The sequence below is a fragment of the Manihot esculenta genome, chromosome 17, assembly GCF_001659605.2.
Source record: "Manihot esculenta cultivar AM560-2 chromosome 17, M.esculenta_v8, whole genome shotgun sequence".
NCBI classification, from domain to species: Eukaryota; Viridiplantae; Streptophyta; class Magnoliopsida; order Malpighiales; family Euphorbiaceae; genus Manihot; species Manihot esculenta.
In genome coordinates this window covers 1911158-1928886 of record NC_035177.2, presented here as the reverse complement: position 1 = coordinate 1928886, position 17729 = coordinate 1911158, and the positions used below count along the sequence as shown (strand labels likewise).

The following is a 17729-nucleotide window of genomic DNA, read 5'->3' as shown; positions in this document are numbered from 1 at the left end:
TCGGATTTAGTGGTGGTATTTGGTTGCTTTGGTCAGAAGATGGTTTTCGAATTGAATTAGTTGTTACCGATCCTCAATTCATTACGGTAGCAATTAATTTTTCTACTGGAGAGAAATGGTTGTTTAGTGTAGTTTATGCAAGCCCTGATATTTATTTAAGGAGGAAGCTTTGGCAATCTCTTTCTGGAGAAAATAGTCTATCCATTTCTAAATGGATTGTCGCGGGTGATTTTAATTCTGTAGTGGACTCATCTGAACAAAGTGGATATTCTTCTTCTAATCCTCCAGGAGCTCAGGATTTTTCAGACTGGATTTTCAAGCACTCTCTTATTGATCTGGGGTTTGTTGGGAGTGGTTTTACATGGCAGAGAAGTGGCGAAAATGTCCCCTATCAAGCTGCTCGGTTAGATCGATGTTTTGTATCTACTGATTGGAGACTGGATTATGTTGATGCTATTGTTGAACATCCACCTAAATTGCATTTAGATCATGTCCCAATTGTGATTAAATGTCAAGGGGTTCTAGCTTTTGGAGTTCGTCCTTTTTGGTTTTTAACAGCTTGGACACTACATGCTCAGTTTGATCAAGTAGTTGCATGCTCTTGGGATCCAAATCATTCCCTAATTCATAATCTGAGCACATTAAAAATTCAGCTTGGAGAGTGGAATAGGACTCAGTTCGGTAATATCTTTGATAACAAGAGAAGGCTTTTATGCAGGTTAGGTGGTGTTCAGAGAGATCTTGCTGAAAGCCGGACAAGGAGCCTTGTAAAGCTTGAATTTAAATTGAAACGCAGATTGGAAGAGATTCTACGCCAAGAGGAGATGTACTGGTTTCAGAAATCAAAAGAGGAATGGATAGCGAACGGCGAACGGAATACTCATTTCTATCATCTAGCAGCTACTATCAAACGGAAAAAAATTCTGTATTTCTGCTTTAAAGAATGATTTGGGGGAGGTTGTTACTGATCCGTCGGTTCTTAAAGGTATGGCCATCAATTTTTTTCGCAATTTGTATACTTCTGATTTGGGTGAGCTTTTGGATATTCCTTTCCAATATGCCCATCCTGTGCTCTTCACGACACAAATTACAGAACTTGATAGACCATTTTCTCCAGAGGAGGTTAAGCTAGCATTGGACCAGATGGCGAGTGGTAAAGCGGCTGGCGACGATGGTTTTACTGTTGAATTTTATAAGAAGGCTTGGCCAATAGTTGGGACTCAGGTGATTGATTTTGTTCTTTTTTGTTTACAAGGCAATGAGCTCCCAAGCATGATTAATGAGACGGTTTTGGTATTGATACCCAAGGTGGCTACCCCTGAATTTATTACTCAATTTCGGCCAATTAGCCTCTGTAATGTGCTTTATAAGCTTATTACGAAGGTCTTGGTGAATAGGTTACAACAAGTCCTTAATTCATTAATTGGACCAGAGCAGAATAGTTTTGTTCCGGGTTGGCAAATCACGGATAATGTAGTCATTTACCAAGAGGCTCTTCACACTATGGGGAAAATGAACGGTGGCAATGAATTTATGGCTTTGAAAATTGATTTAGAAAAAGCCTATGATAGGCTGGAATGGAGCTTTATTGATTGGAGCTTGGAGAAAGCTAATTTTTCCAGTTTATGGAGAACGAATGTGAGACATTGTGTTCATTCTGCTACTATGTCAGTTCTTTGGAACAATGAGAAGTTGGAGTCTTTTTTGCCCACTCGTGGGGTTCGGCAAGGCGACCCTTTATCATCCTATCTTTTTGTGCTTTGTGTGGAGCAACTTTCCAATATTATTAAACATTCGGCGGAACAAGGGGAGTGGCATCCACTTCCTATTTCCAACAATGGTCCGTTGATTTCACATCTCATGTTCGCCGACGATATGGTATTGTTTGCTGAAGCTACGGAAGAACAGTTGGATGTTATTATTAATTGTTTAACTGTCTTTTGTAATGCTTCTGGACAAAAGGTGAATTTTTTAAAGTTAAGCCTTTTTGTTTCTCCGAATGTGAGTACATCTACAGCCTCTCGTTTATCCTCTAAATCAGGAATTCCTTTGGTCTCTGACCTTGGGCGCTATTTGGGTGTACCATCTCTTCATGGTAGAGTATCTCAGGTAAAATTTCGTGAATTGGTTAATGATATGCGAAGCCGGCTTGCTGGTTGGAAGGCGGGTGCACTTTCTAGAGCAGGGAGAATAACGCTGGTCCAATCAGTCTTGAACTCCATTCCTATTTATACTATGCAATCTATTAAATTGCCGGTGTCTATTTGTAAGGAAATGGAGCGGCTTTGCCGTAATTTTATTTGGCATAGTAACAGTGGGGATTCTGCTGTTCATCTGATTAATTGGCAAACTGTGCTATATCCAAAGCAAAATGGTGGGTTGGGCATTCGGAATTTTGGATTAATGAATCAAGCTATGATGGGTAAATTATGTTGGCGGGCATTTATGAACCCATCTGACTTATGGATCTCATGTCTTCTTTGGAAATATAATAATGGTAGAATTTCTTGGAATCTTCGAGTACCTCCTGGTGCCTCTATGAATTGGAAGGCTTTATGCTGGGGCCTCCAATTAGTTTCTAGCGGTGTTTCTATTGACGTTCGTAGTGGTACTGATGTTAAGTTTTGGCAAGATGATTGGCTTTCGGTTGGACCTCTTTTCCGATTAGTTTCTGCTCCTATTGATCCTTTGGAATTAGAGGTGGTTGTGAGATATTATTGGATCCCTGGATATGGATGGGATTGGAATCGGTTGTCTTTATGGCTACCTGATTTCGTTTTAGCATTTTTACTCCCCATTTGCCTACATGATGATGCTAACTCAAGGGATGGAATAATATGGAGACATTCCATTAGTGGACAGTATTCAGTTAAAATGGGGTACTCTCTTCTGGTGGAGAAATGTGGTTTACCAGTTGCCTTACCATTATGGAAGCTTATTTGGAAAGCACCTGGCACGCAGAGGATGCGGGTTTTTCTATAGGAAGTTGCCCATGAGAAAATTATGGTCAATGTTCAGCGGTTTCGGAGAGGATGGATTAATTCAGACTTGTGTATGAGCTGTGGTACTCAGTCTGAGTCGGTGCTACATGTTTTAAGAGATTGCAACTTTATTAAGAGTTGCTGGCTTAATTTATTACCTGCTAGTGAAGTCCAAACCTTTTTTTGCTTCGTTGATATCCGGGAATGGTTGTCTTGGTGTCTTAAAAGCTCTTTTTGTATTGGTGAGCTTCCCTGGCCTGTAGTTTTTATGGTTACAGTTTGGTGGGCATGAAAATTTCGCAATGAACGGTCCTTCCATCTTGGAGTCCAAATATCAGTTCCTCGCCCACTAATCTTGGGCAAGGCTAAGGAAATATATCAAGCATGGAATGGTTATTTTCCTTCTTATATTCAACGTCAATGTCGAGTGATTAGATTGGCCTGGACACCAGCAGCTATGGGGTGGATTACAATCAACACAGATGGTAGTGTGCGTCAAAATTTAGGAGCTGCAACCTGTGCGGGTTCTTTTCGAGACAGTTTTGGTAAATGGCTACTTGGTTTTCGTTGTGTGTTGGGAGTTTGTGGTGTGGTTGAGGCAGAATTATGGGCCATATATCATGCTTTGAATGTGGCTTGGAGTAGGGGATGGCGGAAAATTGTTATTCAAACTGATTCTCAAATTACTGTTCAGCTTCTTCAAGGTCAGGGCAGTGGTGTTTATAGACTGCAGTCTTTAGTTATTAATTGCAGAACTCTTATCCGGCGGGAATGGGAGGTTAAGGTCGAGCAAATATATAGGGAAGCTAATATGGTAGCTGATTATCTTGCGAATAGTGCGCATGGTGGAGTTTTTGGTATGAGTCTTATTGATTTGCCTTCATCTAGTATTAAGCTCCTCTTGGATGCTGACTGTATGAATATTTTTCATGATCGTATAATAAATTAAAGGGCTCTATCCCTCCTTTTCAAAAAAATAAATAAATAAATATATATATATTATCAAATAAGCAAATATCATATTAACAAACCACTTTATATAAAAATTAATTTTTATAATATAAAATGAATTAAAATTTAAATATTTTAAATAATATCATAGAATATATTCTCACATGAATTAAATTTAGAAGAATTACACTCTTAAAAATATAACTTTAAGTTTCATTTAAAAAAAAAAAATCGGAATTGGGAGAGTAGAATATGAGATATCAGATTTACTTAGATGTACTTATCTCCTGTGAGTGCAAGTTTCATTCTTTTAAAAATGTATTTAATTTGAATTCCACTCTCTATCATAATAGATCTTATAACCGTTAAATCAAATAGAAATTTATATAAAATCACGGGTTGCATTTTGGGATGTGGTCATGAATTAACAATTCTAAATATTCATGTGGAATAGTTGTTTTACAACTAAGGTATGTTTATATTGTGAACTTTTTTGTTTTAATTCATGTTTTACAACATATGATTAATACATTGACAGATGAAACAAATATAATGAAATTTATAGGTTGTTTACTTAGATTCATAATTTAGGATTCACATTTTTTTTTAAAAAATTTTTATTCATTGGTATTAGAGCTTATATGTTTGTTTTCTAGTTTTTATGTATTTTTTTATCATATTATATGTGTTATAATTAATTATATTTTTGGTATTGATATTGCTAAAAATGCTTTATATATAATCTGACAACCTACAAAGAGGAGAAATGAGGTAGATATTGTCTAGAGGCAACTATTCTGTTACCCAAGTTAGAGAAAGCTCAAATGGCTGAGTGAAATAAGAAATTGTAATCAACTTAAATAAATAGCAGAATGTGTACCTTGAACTTGCATTCTGAATTGCCTTTATACTGTAAGAAGAGTAGGTTAGTTAGTAGTTTCTCTAGCAATCCGAAATGTATCGGCTAATGATAAGGGTTATCGTGACTGTAGAAATTCTGGTGATTGCATCGTAATAATCCTCAACAGTAGGAAAAGGATGGAGACTTTGCCAAAGCGAGGTGAGTCTTCTTAAATTTGTATGTTCTTGTGAATGTTATGTTCTTATGAATGTCATGAGAGAACAGTTTCATGTCTTGGGTACATGAGCATGGATGTCCAAGTATTCTAACCACCGACATGTCATCACATGGTCTAATGGAAGCTCGCCAACATGTATCATAATTTCGACGAGCATTGTGTCATATAAGAAGTCTCATGAAAAGTCTTTGATTCTTCAGATTTAAAATTTCATTGTTGGCGCCCATTACCATTGCCTGAACATGTGGTCCATTTGGATTGGACACATGTCCCGCGTCTTTTCACATGTCCAAGAGTAATTTTTCATTATACTCCTCTGATTCGTCATCTTTTCATGGCCTTTTCATATTCCTGCTCCTATTGTACCCTTAAGAGCTCATCCCTTGGAGAGTGAGTCCTTCTGATCCACAATATTCCATCCATTATTTTAGAAAGAGATGTACATAGGTTATTCACCCTCTACCAAATCCCTAGGGATTCATTTGAAGTAGTTCCACCCAAATCTGAGGCTCGGGCGAATGGGCATACTGATCACAGAATCATTATGGTATAAAAACTAAAGGTCGTACTATTAGGAAAACCAGAGATTACTGCAACCTAAAACACGCAGCGGAAAATAAAAAATCTTTGTTTCCCTACCAAGATCCAAGTGTTTCATTTATTTCAAAAAGAAGAATAAGAGACTAACTTGTTAGACTCGACGAAAAGATGCAGTTCCGGACTAATGGTGCTGCTTTTGAAACGAACACTCTTAATGGTATCCACATGAACGTGTTTTATCCTTCTAGAGTGCTAGCTCTCTCAACGGATGGATAAGCTATGTGCTCCCCAATCTGCAACTCAGAAAAATGATTTCTCCAAAAAACCTTACTCCTATAATTCGCAGAAGAAGTTTTATTCGTTTTTTAGTCTTTTGTTTTCCCACACTTTTTTTTGTAAAAGAGCTGTATTCATAACCAACTATCACAATCTCGCAGATACTCAAATATCTTATATGATAGTTTATTTTGAAAAGAAAAACTGAAAAATCTTTTATCTGTAACAGTTACAGATAAACTGTAGATCTTTTAAATATTATTATTTTATAATAATAAATAATTAATATTAATAATAATAACATCTTTATTATTATTAATTGTACTAATGGACTTTTAGCCCATTAATATGACATAGCACATCAACAACGTTCTTTTGTGTGTGACCCAATAAGTTCACATTAATTGGTAATAGGTCCAGTTCCACAAGGCCTATAAATTATAAGCGGTATCTTGCAAGACATTATGACTACCCAATTAATATGAGGATCAATAGTTCGATAAAGCATAATAAATATAACATATATTAATTTCTTTGTCACACGATATCTAGTTTGAACATAAGTCATGGTCAATGCCAAACTTATAATGTTCAAACTTATGATTTCTCGATCTCTAAGTAGACTGATAAAACCAAATGATATTGATCACACTATCAAATTATTTGTGCACGGCAATGCATTTCTCAGTCTCACTTATCGAGGGGCCCAGAAGATATATCTCTCAAAGAGAGGGACAAATTCTATATTGATTGTTCAATATCCTTTATATAATTTCTATTATGCTCAATCATAACCTTTATGATTATCCGATTAAAGATAATGTTTGGTTATGTCAAAACATAACAGTCCTTATATTAAAAACTATGACAATCTCAAGTCAAAGGCTTAAGACATAACTACTTTGAGACTCACTTATGACAATAATCCATGTAGTGATCTCTATGCGGGTCCATCCAATACTTTCTTCTCTAATAAGTATCTATGATTATTGAATTATATCAACATATACATAATCATCTCATGATTATCAATCAATAATCATACTAGTTATATTTTATTATTATCACCATAATAATAAATAATCAGGGATGTCAATCATTATTATGTAACACGCAAATAAATAATAATAATAATAAAACATCTTTTATTAATAACTAAAATGACATACAAAAACGTCCAAGATAATGGGTTAGGGCAAATACACTAACACGTACTTCACTTCACTATAAATCCTTTCTTTTATAGGTCATAAGTGTTAAAGCCACCAAAAATAAATTCTGTTGAATCTAAGGCTACTGAGGCCGACAATCGGTTAAAAGACGCTGAAAAGAAGGCAGCTTTACTGGTAGAGAAAGTAAAGGTGCTTGAATCTAAGGCTACTGAGGCCGAGAATTCTATTGCCTAGGGGGTCGCTAGAGTAAGAGCTTAAAGAGATAATGGCTTGGGGTGGAGAGATGTTCATTGAAGGCTAAGTTTCGGTGAAGAAGGAGCTCCTTAAGTATTTCACAACTGAGGACTTCTTATGGATCAACAACATCCTCCTTGAGGAGGAGGAGGAGGAAGAAGATGAGGAGATAAAAGGCTAAGAGGGTGAAAATCACAACCCTATCAACCCAACTTCCACCCAAGATCATGCAATCATCTTAGAGGAAAATATTATTGTAACAATGACCAAGGAGGAGGTCGAGAATCCTCCTACCTAGTGATTATGTATTATTTCAAATGAAAAGATGACTTTGTCTCCATTTTTGCTTATCATTGTATTTTTAAGTCTTGTTGCATCTATATTGGCTTAAAATTCCAAGGACTAACACCCGAAATATTATCCAACAGTGGCCTACTTTACGACAACCTGTCAATAAAAATGACTTGGTGCATGATTTAGGGACTAATACTCGGAATATCAATCAGCAATGGCCTGATTCATGACAATCTTAAATAAAAAATGACCAAGTAAAATATTATGGGGCTAATACCCGGATGCATTAAGATGCTCGCTTCTTGGCTATTTTTGGCAAAAACTTGCTAAAAAAATCTTCGTAACTATTTTAGTTGCATTATTCAGGGACTAACACCCAAACGCCCGTCTAGCGATTACCTGCCTTGTGGCTATTTTTGGCAAAAACCTGCTTTGGTTTCGCTCATTCCATTAAGGGAATACCATTAAGATGCTCGCCTTGTGGCGATTTTTTGGCAAAATTGTCTTAATCATTTTAAGGGATTAACATCCAAACGCTCGTCTGGCAGTGACCTAAATTGTGGTGAATTTTTAGTATAAATGCCTTAATCATTTTAAGGGACTGACACCAAGACGCTTGCCTGGTGGTGACCTACCTTATGGTGAAAAAACTGCCTTAGGTGTAATATTTAAATACCAACGCCTAAAGATTCGCCGGGAAATTACTCGTCCTGTAGCAATTTTTTTATCTATGTTTTCAACAACCCATCATTCCAAATAGCTTTGGTACAAACACAAAAAGAATTAAAAAATACATCATAATTTTATTGATAAAAATTTTATAAGAGCTACAAATATTCCAAGAATGAAAAATGACACGGCCATCTAATGTGGCCAACTTATGAGCACTAAGACAAATGACCTTGGAGACCCTGTATGACCCTTTCCAATTCCTGCCCAACTTACCAAACCCAACATCCCCTCTCGTTACATCAGATCGTTTAAGGAATAGATCTCTTATGTTAAAGCCTCGGGATTTGACTCGAGAGTTGAATATTTGTAATATTTTATTTATACAAATGACCATTTTGATAAATATTTGTTCTCTCAAATACTCTGATCAAAGTTAAATTGAATATCTTCAGGATTCCCTAATAAGTTAGGGGGTTGGACTCTAAACCTGCTCACTTGGACTTCCACAGGAATGACTGCTTTGGCCTCGTATACCAGTGAGAATAGGGTTTCCCGCGTAGCTGATCGTTGAGTCATTATATATGCCCAAAGAATGTGAAGCAATTCCTCGAGCCACCTACCTGTAACTTGGTCGAGTCTTATCTTCAACCCTTGGAGGATTATTCTATTCGTAACCTCCATTATATCGTTGGTCTATGGGCGGTAGGCTAAGCTGAATTAGGAGTGAGTATTCGGTTGGTTCGATTTAAAATCAAATCGAACTGAATAAATTAAATCGAATCAATTTTGGGCAGAAATCAATTTGAATCGAATCCATCTGATTCAATTTGATTCGATTTGATCGGTTAGGATTTTTATTTTTTTTTACCTTATTTTTAGTATTCTAAAATTTGACTAAAATATTTCAATACTGGTTATGGTCTAATATCCCTACATTATACAAAATAATATAATATTTTCACTAATCAGTTCGATTCAGTTTTATTGATTTTTTCTGATCAAAATTGAACCAAACTGAAATAACTAAAATTTTTAAAAATAAAAACTGAACCAAACCAAAAAGAATAAAAATCAAACTGAATTTTTAAATTAATTCAGTTTGGTCGATTTTTTCAGTTTGAACTGAATATTGCTCACCCCTAAGCTGAATTGTAGGTCAATGTCCCCTATGTTAAAGCCTTAGGAGAGTTGAATATCTGTGACATTTTGTTTCTGCAAATGGTCATTCTAATAAATGCTAGTTCTCTCAGGTACTCGGCTTGATCAAGGTTAAATTGCATCTTTTCAAGATTCCTTGATAAGTTGGTGTGTTGGACCGTGAAGCTGCTTATTTGGACCTCTCTTGGATTGACTGCTTCAGCCCATATATCAATGAGAATGAGGTTTCCCTCGTAGCTCATCATGGATTCATTTTGTATACCCAAAGAATATGAGACAATTTCTCGGACCACCTACCTTTGGCTTGGTTAAGTCTTTTCTTCAGCCCTTGGAATATTATTCTATTCATAACCTCCGTCATATCGTTGGTCTGTGGGTGATAGGCTAAGTTGAACCGTAGGTCAATATCCCATTTCCTGCAAAATTCTTCGAACTTGAAACTTGCGAATTGCATCCCATTGTTAGTAACAATTATTTTCGGAATGCCAAAATGAGTAAAAATATTCTTGCTGATAAATGAAATTATTTTTTAAGTTAAGATGGATTTGACTACTTCTACCTTTGTCCATTTGCTGAAATGGTCTAATGCTACTATCATGTATTTCCTTAGTCCTGATGCTTTTAAGAATGGGCCAAGAATGTCCAACTTCCACTGCAAGAAAAGCCAGGGGCTTCTTATAGCGGCTTGCATCTCTCCTAGGGTCTGAGGTATGGTGGCATGGACCTGAAACTTGTGACATTTCTGAATCAGCTCCTTTGCATCTTGTATCACTGTGGGCCAATAATAACCTTGTCTGAAGGCTTTCTGGGGGATTTTCTAAGCTCCCTCATGGCTCCCATATTCACCCTCATAGATATCACTGGGATGCCTCGTCGTTCATCCTCTGTTACGCATCACAACCATGGTTGGGAGGCAGACCTCCTGTATAATTAGCTATTAATCAATGCATATTTTAAAGATTTTCTTATTACCTATTTGGCTTTCATCTATAGGTAACTCTTCCTCTGTTAGAAATTTGTAGATTGGTGTTGTCCACGTGTTTGCAACATAAATTGGTAATGTCTTCTTAGTCTTGGTCGTTGGGGCTTGTAGTACCTCAAATGATAAAGAGTGGATCAAAATGATACTATCCTACTGCCGCTATTTTTGCCAACAAATCTACTTCACTATTGTCCCCTCTTGCTACCTGTCGAAGTTCACAATCACCTTGCTTTCCTCTAATTTCTGCTAGTAGTGACTACCCGTTTTCTTCATACTTCATCAGGCTCGGGTCTTAGACCTTGAAATGGCTCTAGTATTGGTTGACAACCAACTATGAGTCACTATAAATAATTTAACTTTGAATACCTACTTCATTTATTATTTTAAGTGCCATGATCACAGCCTCATACTTAGCAACATTGGTTGTGGCGTTAAAGACGAGTTTTATAGTATATCGTAGTTTAATGTCCACTTGTCTTTTCAGTACTATACCAATCCCTAATCCTCCGACTCTGCATACCCCATCCGCCCATACCTACTAAATCTCTACATTAGGCTCTAGAGTCTCGGGAATTGGAGTCATTTTTGCCACAAAATCCTCTAAAGCCTATGCTTTCATAGCCTTTCTAGGAATATACCTGGTGTCATAAGCTAACAATATGATTGACTAAGTGGATAGCTACCTTGATAACTCTAGCCTATGTAGCACCTTTCACAATGGGTGAGACTCAAAGTATTGTCGAAGCTTCCTCTCTCACCAAGACTAAGCTTATTGTTTCCTATGTTAGAGCTAAATACAAAAACAAAACTTCTCCATGCTTGGACGAGCTAAGCAATGGAGGAGAAGATTTATAAAAAAAAACCTTCAGGTCATTAAAAGCGTTAACACACTCTTCCCCTCAAATAAACTTATTCTTCTCTTTTAATGCTTTAAAAAATGGGAGACATCTTTTGACAGAACATGTATGAATCGGCCTAAAGTTGTCACCCGCCCATTTAGTTTTGGACATCATTAATGCACTTAGATCCTTCCATGTCCTGAATTGCTTTGATCATTTTATCATTTTTGGGTTAGCCTTTATACCTCCTTCAGAAACTATGTATACTAAAAAATTTTCAGCCTTTACCTTAAAAGTATATTTTTCAAGGTCTAGTTGCATATCTATTTTGTCTAACGTGTCTAGGACTTGCTGGATATCTCTCGAATGGTCTAGTTGCGAAACTTATTAGTTGATTTTTCAGTTTTAAAAAATATATTAAAATATTCCTTACGTTTTAGAATGTTTACTGGTTAGTCCATCTGTAAGTTGTAGCTATTAAATATTACAAAATAATTTAAAATGCCTCTGTAAGGATTAATTAGTAAACGTTTTATAAATATTAGAGACGAATTAATAAATTTTTTAAAATCATATAGATTAAAAAGTAAAATATTTAACGATAAAATTAATAGAAAAATTAATTAGTAGATTTTTTAAAATGTTAGAAATTATTTTAATATATTTTTTAAATTTGATAAATTAATTAGTGAAATATTATTTTTTTTTAACACGTGGAGCTTAAGAAATAAAAAATGAAATAAAATTAGTAATTATCTTTACATCTCTGCCTTCACATTCTAAATATTGAATATAGAGCGGGTAAACTGCCGAGATTAACCGCAGTAGTTTAGGCCAATAGAAATTTGGGTGGAGCTGTTGGCTCCTTACCGAATAAAAACCCATATAAAATGGAGCCAAACACTTCTTTGCTATAGGTGCTGGAATTTTCAGTGAATGAGTGTCAGCCATTGGGTTCTCTGCTTTTAATTAAAATAAGCGCTTCGTGAAAAGTGCAACAGTAACCTGTAATTCTCGCCATTTTCGTCTCCACCATTCTTGGAAGTTTATAGTTTAAACCTTAATACCCAATGCCCTGAACTGGGTTTGCATTTCTTCTATAGCAAACGCTTCCTTATTGCGATTTCCAGACATGTTTATTGATTTTATGCAACAAGCAAATTGGACTTGTTTGACCATTGAAAAAAAGTATAGGGATTTAATTGAATTTATACTCATAATAATATTTTTTTTTTGTTATTTTCATTTGTTGATTCATTTATTTTATGTAAATTTAGTTTCTTTTAATGTAAATGACTGTTTGTTCAAGTAATTTATTTTCCTTATTTGCAGGATGGTATATTCAAGAATGGGTCAATGGTTGAATTTTCTTGTGTGTATTTTGTTGTTGGTGAAGACAGAAGGCCTTACTGTAGAAATTACTTATTTGACGAGTGCTGTGGCTAAAGGAGCTGGTAAGAATGCAATTTAAGTAAACTAAATAAAATAGTTTAGTACAAATTTATTCAAATAATTTTTAAATTTATTTTTTATTTAATTTAAAATAATTAATTAAATTATTTAATAATTTCATACTCTGTTATATATAATTTGAAATTACCGTAATTCACCAACGTAGCAACCAGCTAGATTTGATAATAAATTTCATTGTTTCTTTTTTACCCATTGATTCAAAAAGACTCAAACTTTATGAATTTTCACATTTATACTTTAAATTTTTAATTTTGGATCAAAAAGTTTCTAACTTTTAAATTTGTCTAATTATAGTAACTTTTTAAATTAATTTTGATCATATTTAAAATTAAAAATTTAGACTATAAAAGTGAAAACTCGTAAAGTTTTTTTTTTTTTTGGCCAATAGACTTTTTTTTAAATAAAAATATTGAGTTTTCTGAATTTATAATGGCCTGCAGTTTGTTTGGATGGAAGCCCTCCGGCATACCATTTGGATAAAGGGTCTGATACTGGTGTTAATAGTTGGTTGGTTCATTTTGAGGTTCGTTTTCTTTAGTGAAATGGATAGAGAGCAGTTGTTTATTTCTAGGATGATTTTGCTTTTCTTATTGCAATATGCTTTTTCCTTCATGGTTTCAAGGGAGGAGGATGGTGCCACAATGTAACAAATTGCCTTGCCCGCAAGAATACTCGTTTAGGTTCATCAAAGCAAATGGCTACACCACTTGCTTTCTCTGGAATCATGAGCAACAGAAAGCAATTTAATCCAGGTAAAACCAGATATTGAAATATTTAGACATCCTGATTTGGGTTTCTATAATTTTTTTTTTTTGGGTACTTTGTAGATTTCTATAATTGGAACAGAGTTAAGATTAGATACTGTGATGGGGCTTCATTTACCGGTGACGTAGAAGAAGTCAATCCTGTAAGTTGCTTAAAATTGGAAAGAAACTAGCTTAAATATTTCAGAATTTTTCTTTTGATTAATTAGAGCGTAATTTGATCAGGAAACTAAACTTCACTTCAGAGGAGCAAGGATTTATGTTGCTGCCATAGAGGAACTATTAGCTAAAGGAATGAAAAATGCTGAAAATGTAAGATTTGTCCTCCTTTTTGTTTTCTTTTATTCTACTTGAATAATAATCGATGATGACCGGGCTTCTGGCACCCGGGCTGAAATCGGACTTGAGGAAGAAAACATGTCCAAAACCCAGTAGATTCCACCGAGCAGTCCGACTCATCAGCGCGCCATTCAGCCCGTGACTAAAATAGGCCGGTCTTGGATCAACGGAGGAGAGCTTGGCTCAGATGATGTGACGGAAGGTAGAAGAGCATGCTCAGTTACCCTGCAGCAAAATGAGAATTAAATGACCGTCTGACAAGAAAGAATGGGTACAGTGATACATATGTGATACATCTGTGCGTACGAGTATATATGGTAGGTGACATTGTAACAGAGTGACTGTTATGCTTCACTAGAGGATAAGAAAAAGGAAAATAAAGAAGAATACATGATCCTCCCGTAAAAAAGTTTACCCATACATTTGTAAACCCTATTTCTTTTGAATCTTTGGACATCAATAATTTTTCACATTATGTCATTTCAGGCTCTTCTCTCTGGTTGTTCAGCTGGTGGGCTGGCTTCCATTCTACACTGTGATAGCTTTCAAGCTCTCCTACCAAAGGGTGCTAAAGTAAAATGCCTTTCAGATGCTGGTTATTTTGTCAATGTGTAAGCTCATTAATGGGACCTTATTCCCTGACTCTATATGCAAAACTATGTCTGCCACTTTAAATCTTTTTGCAGTCTAATAACTTCATAATTTTAAACAGGAAGGATGTCTCTGGGAAACCACATATGGAAACCTACTTCAATGACGTGGTCACATTACATGTATATCCTCTCTTTTTTTCATTCTTTCTATTATGCATTACAATTCTTTTTCACCTCTACATACTGTGTCGGTCGGTTCTAGTTTAAAATAAATAAAATTTATTATTTAGTCCTTATTTTATGAAAAACTCACTAATTAGTCTCTCTATTTTGAATAAAATATTAAAACGTATTTAAAATTTTAAAAATTCTACTAATCAGTCGGTCACTTTATTAATTTTAGTTGCAAAGTGTTACAAAAAAGTCTAAAATACTTAGAGGTGAGCAGTACTCGATTCAAACTGAAAAAACCGACCGAATCGAATTAATTTGAAAATTCGGTTCGGTTTTTTATTCATTTCAGTTCGGTTTGATTTTTAATTTTAAAAATTTCGGTTATTTCAATTCAGTTCAGTTTTGATAAGAAAAAAATTAAAAAAATCGAACTGAATCGATTAGTGATAATAGTATATTATTTTCAATAATATAGAGAGATTAAATCATATTAAAATTAAAATATTCTAATTAAATTTTAAGATACTAAAGTGTAAAAAATAAAAAATTTATTAAAAATTTAAATCGATCAAATCAAACTGAATCAGATCGGTTCAGTTTGATTCAATTTCTAATCAAAATCGATTCAGTTTGATTTTTACAAATACTAAAATTTCAGTTTTCACTTTATTCAGTTCGGTTCGATTTTGAATCGAACTGACCGAATGTTAATCACTAAAAATACCCATGATATGAAAGTACTAATTAATATATTTTTTAAAACACCCGAAGGATCAACTAATGAGTTTTTTAAAATCAGACAGATTAAATAGTAAAATACTTAATGGCTAAAATCAATAAGAATGTTTTAATATATTTTTCAAAATCGAGTGATAAAGTAACGAGTTTCTTCTTATCATATAGACTAAATAGTAATTTTTTTAAAAAAAATAATATATTAGCTAGCAAGGGAAAAGAGTTTAATGCCATAGCACATTCTATTAGAATGAAGAGTAGATTCCTAATTCATACTTTTTTTATTATTTTTGTAGGGATCGGAGAAAAATTTACCCACTTCTTGTACTTCAAAACTAGACCCTCCATTGGTAGGTGTATTCATATTTCTCCCCCTTCACCATTTCTTCTATAGACTTACAGATTCTTCTTTGTGTTTTACAGTGTTTCTTCCCACAGAACGTGGTGCAACAAATAAAAACACCCCTGTTTCTTCTAAATCCAGCTTATGATTCATGGCAGGTAACCACATTACTGGTTTTTCTCTTGTTAATGACTATTTTTCTTGCTGTGAATTGCAAGTTCAGTGTTGTGCTGGTAATCTTTCATATTATTTCTTTGATTCAGATTAAGCATGTTTTGGCACCAACTGTTGCTGATCCTGGTAACACTTGGAAGGCTTGCAAGCTCGACATAAAGTCCTGCTCCGCTGCTCAACTCAAAGCAATGCAAGGTGATTAGAATATTGTAAAGAAATTTTGTGGAATGGTCAATAATTTTTGTTAGTAATTCCATAAATAAGATGGAAAAAGTTTTTAAAAAATAATTTCCATATCTTGGAGGGCATTCATTCTTTTAATTATCTTGGTTTTATTGTCAGATTATAGGACACAATTCTTGAGTGCATTACCTAAATCAGCAAACTCTTCATCCGAAGGTATGTACATAGATTCTTGCCATGTCCACTGCCAATCTGAATTGCAAAGGTTATGGTTCATGGACGGCTCTCCAGAACTTGAAAAAACGGTAAGAATTGCTACTTTCTTTTTACTCCCTATGATTAATTCACCAATATCTGTTTTTTCCTTTAAAATGTTTGATGCAGTTTTTCTCTACTTATTTTGTTTTTCAAAAATATATGATGCAGAAAATTGCAAAGGCAGTTGGAGATTGGTTTCATGAAAAAACTCCTTTTCATAATAAGATTGATTGTCCTTATCCTTGCAATCCGACCTGCCCAAGTAATAAAGATTTGGTTAAGGAATTATGACCAAGATTATTAGATTTTACTATCTCAAAATTCATCTCATTTCATTCTTATTATTCAAAGTTATAGCAGCTTAGAGGAAATTGATTAAGGCTTCTCAATAAGCAGATTCCAGCATTTGCATTAAACTTGTGTGCTGGGTGTTTACCATCATTGTTGTTGTATTAAATTATCTTTAATAAATAAGATCAGTTCTTACATGTTCTGTCATCTACCACTTTTTAGCTTAATCTATCATAATTACTATATGAAAAATATTCATTCGCGAGAAAAAAATTGTTAAATAATAAAAATTTATTGTTAAAAAAAAATATTAATTGTAAAATTATCATTATAAATCTTCTTATTGATTAAAATTTTTTAATAAAAATATTATACCACTGAAATTATAATAATAAGAATCAAATATATATCGAAAAATTTATATATTTAAAAATCTAATTTAATACTTTTATCCAATTTTTTACCATTTTTGTCGTTAAAAGACCATAAAATGACCAAATTACAAATGTTAATTAATTCATCTTCTTCCTCCAATAGCCAAGACATTTCTCCCACCCAACAAACAATTTTCTTAACGCCAGCAACCCCACCTCCACATCCAATGGAAATGTCGACTGTCCATCCCTTCACATTTCTAAACCGACGCCGATCAGCCTCTTTCTCTCTAGCACCATATGTCAATAGCTCCTACACACCAGATTGCAATATTTCCTTCATTTTTCTTTGATTCGCCCCACCATTGATCTCCTAGGTATAGAGCCTTCGTCTCAGCCAACGGAAATCCTTCGCATCCCTTGTTCTTATTGTCGGTGTTGTGGACGGATATACACTAGTGTCTTCATGGATTGCTTTCGATTGAGGTTTTGATGGTCAAGTTTGGAGGTTATACACTCATAAACAACCATTGCTCTCTTCTTCCCCTTTTGTGGTAGGTGGGGCTGTTTGTCGATTTTGGTTGCAATATCTCTCCTCTGCTTCCAATCAATCTCATCTCTTAATGCTGTATACAGCTCCTCATACGCAAGTAAATTGGATTTTAGGTTTGGTTTGGGTGATTGATTGAAGAAATTTTAAGCAACTTTCTTGTACTTGAATTTTTTCAGTAATTATAGTTGTTTGATTCTACTTTTCTTATTTGGGTTTTTATTGATGCTTTTGAATAATGGTTTGATGGATGAGATATTTGGTCTCTTCTTACCCTTCAATTGGAATAATGGTTTACCG

The 17729-nt window shown here is 34.5% G+C and overlaps 1 protein-coding gene across 1 annotated transcript; it reads left to right on the top strand.

Annotated features, from left to right (window-relative positions):
* The first annotated feature begins 9896 nt into the window (after positions 1–9896).
* LOC110605411 (pectin acetylesterase 8) lies at positions 9897–16697 on the top strand. Its single transcript, XM_021743992.1, has 14 exons — positions 9897–10058; positions 10109–10281; positions 12511–12632; positions 13092–13174; positions 13274–13403; positions 13479–13558; positions 13641–13727; positions 14241–14365; positions 14467–14527; positions 15553–15606; positions 15680–15757; positions 15863–15968; positions 16116–16261; positions 16383–16697. The coding sequence occupies exons 1-14, from the start codon at positions 9897–9899 to the stop codon at positions 16503–16505; spliced, it is 1530 nt and encodes a 509-aa protein (XP_021599684.1). The 3' UTR covers positions 16506–16697.
* Positions 16698–17729: the final 1032 nt, after the last annotated feature.

What these genes read in the sequence shown, in the direction of transcription:
- LOC110605411 (XM_021743992.1), top strand. Translation starts at nt 9,897, where the DNA reads ATGGATTTGACTACTTCTACCTTTGTCCATTTGCTGAAATGGTCTAAT. An exon ending in ACGTAGAAGAAGTCAATCCT is followed by an intron (nt 13,559 to 13,640) that starts GTAAGTTGCTTA and finishes TAATTTGATCAG; the next exon opens with GAAACTAAACTTCACTTCAG. An exon ending in TCAACTCAAAGCAATGCAAG is followed by an intron (nt 15,969 to 16,115) that starts GTGATTAGAATA and finishes TTTTATTGTCAG; the next exon opens with ATTATAGGACACAATTCTTG.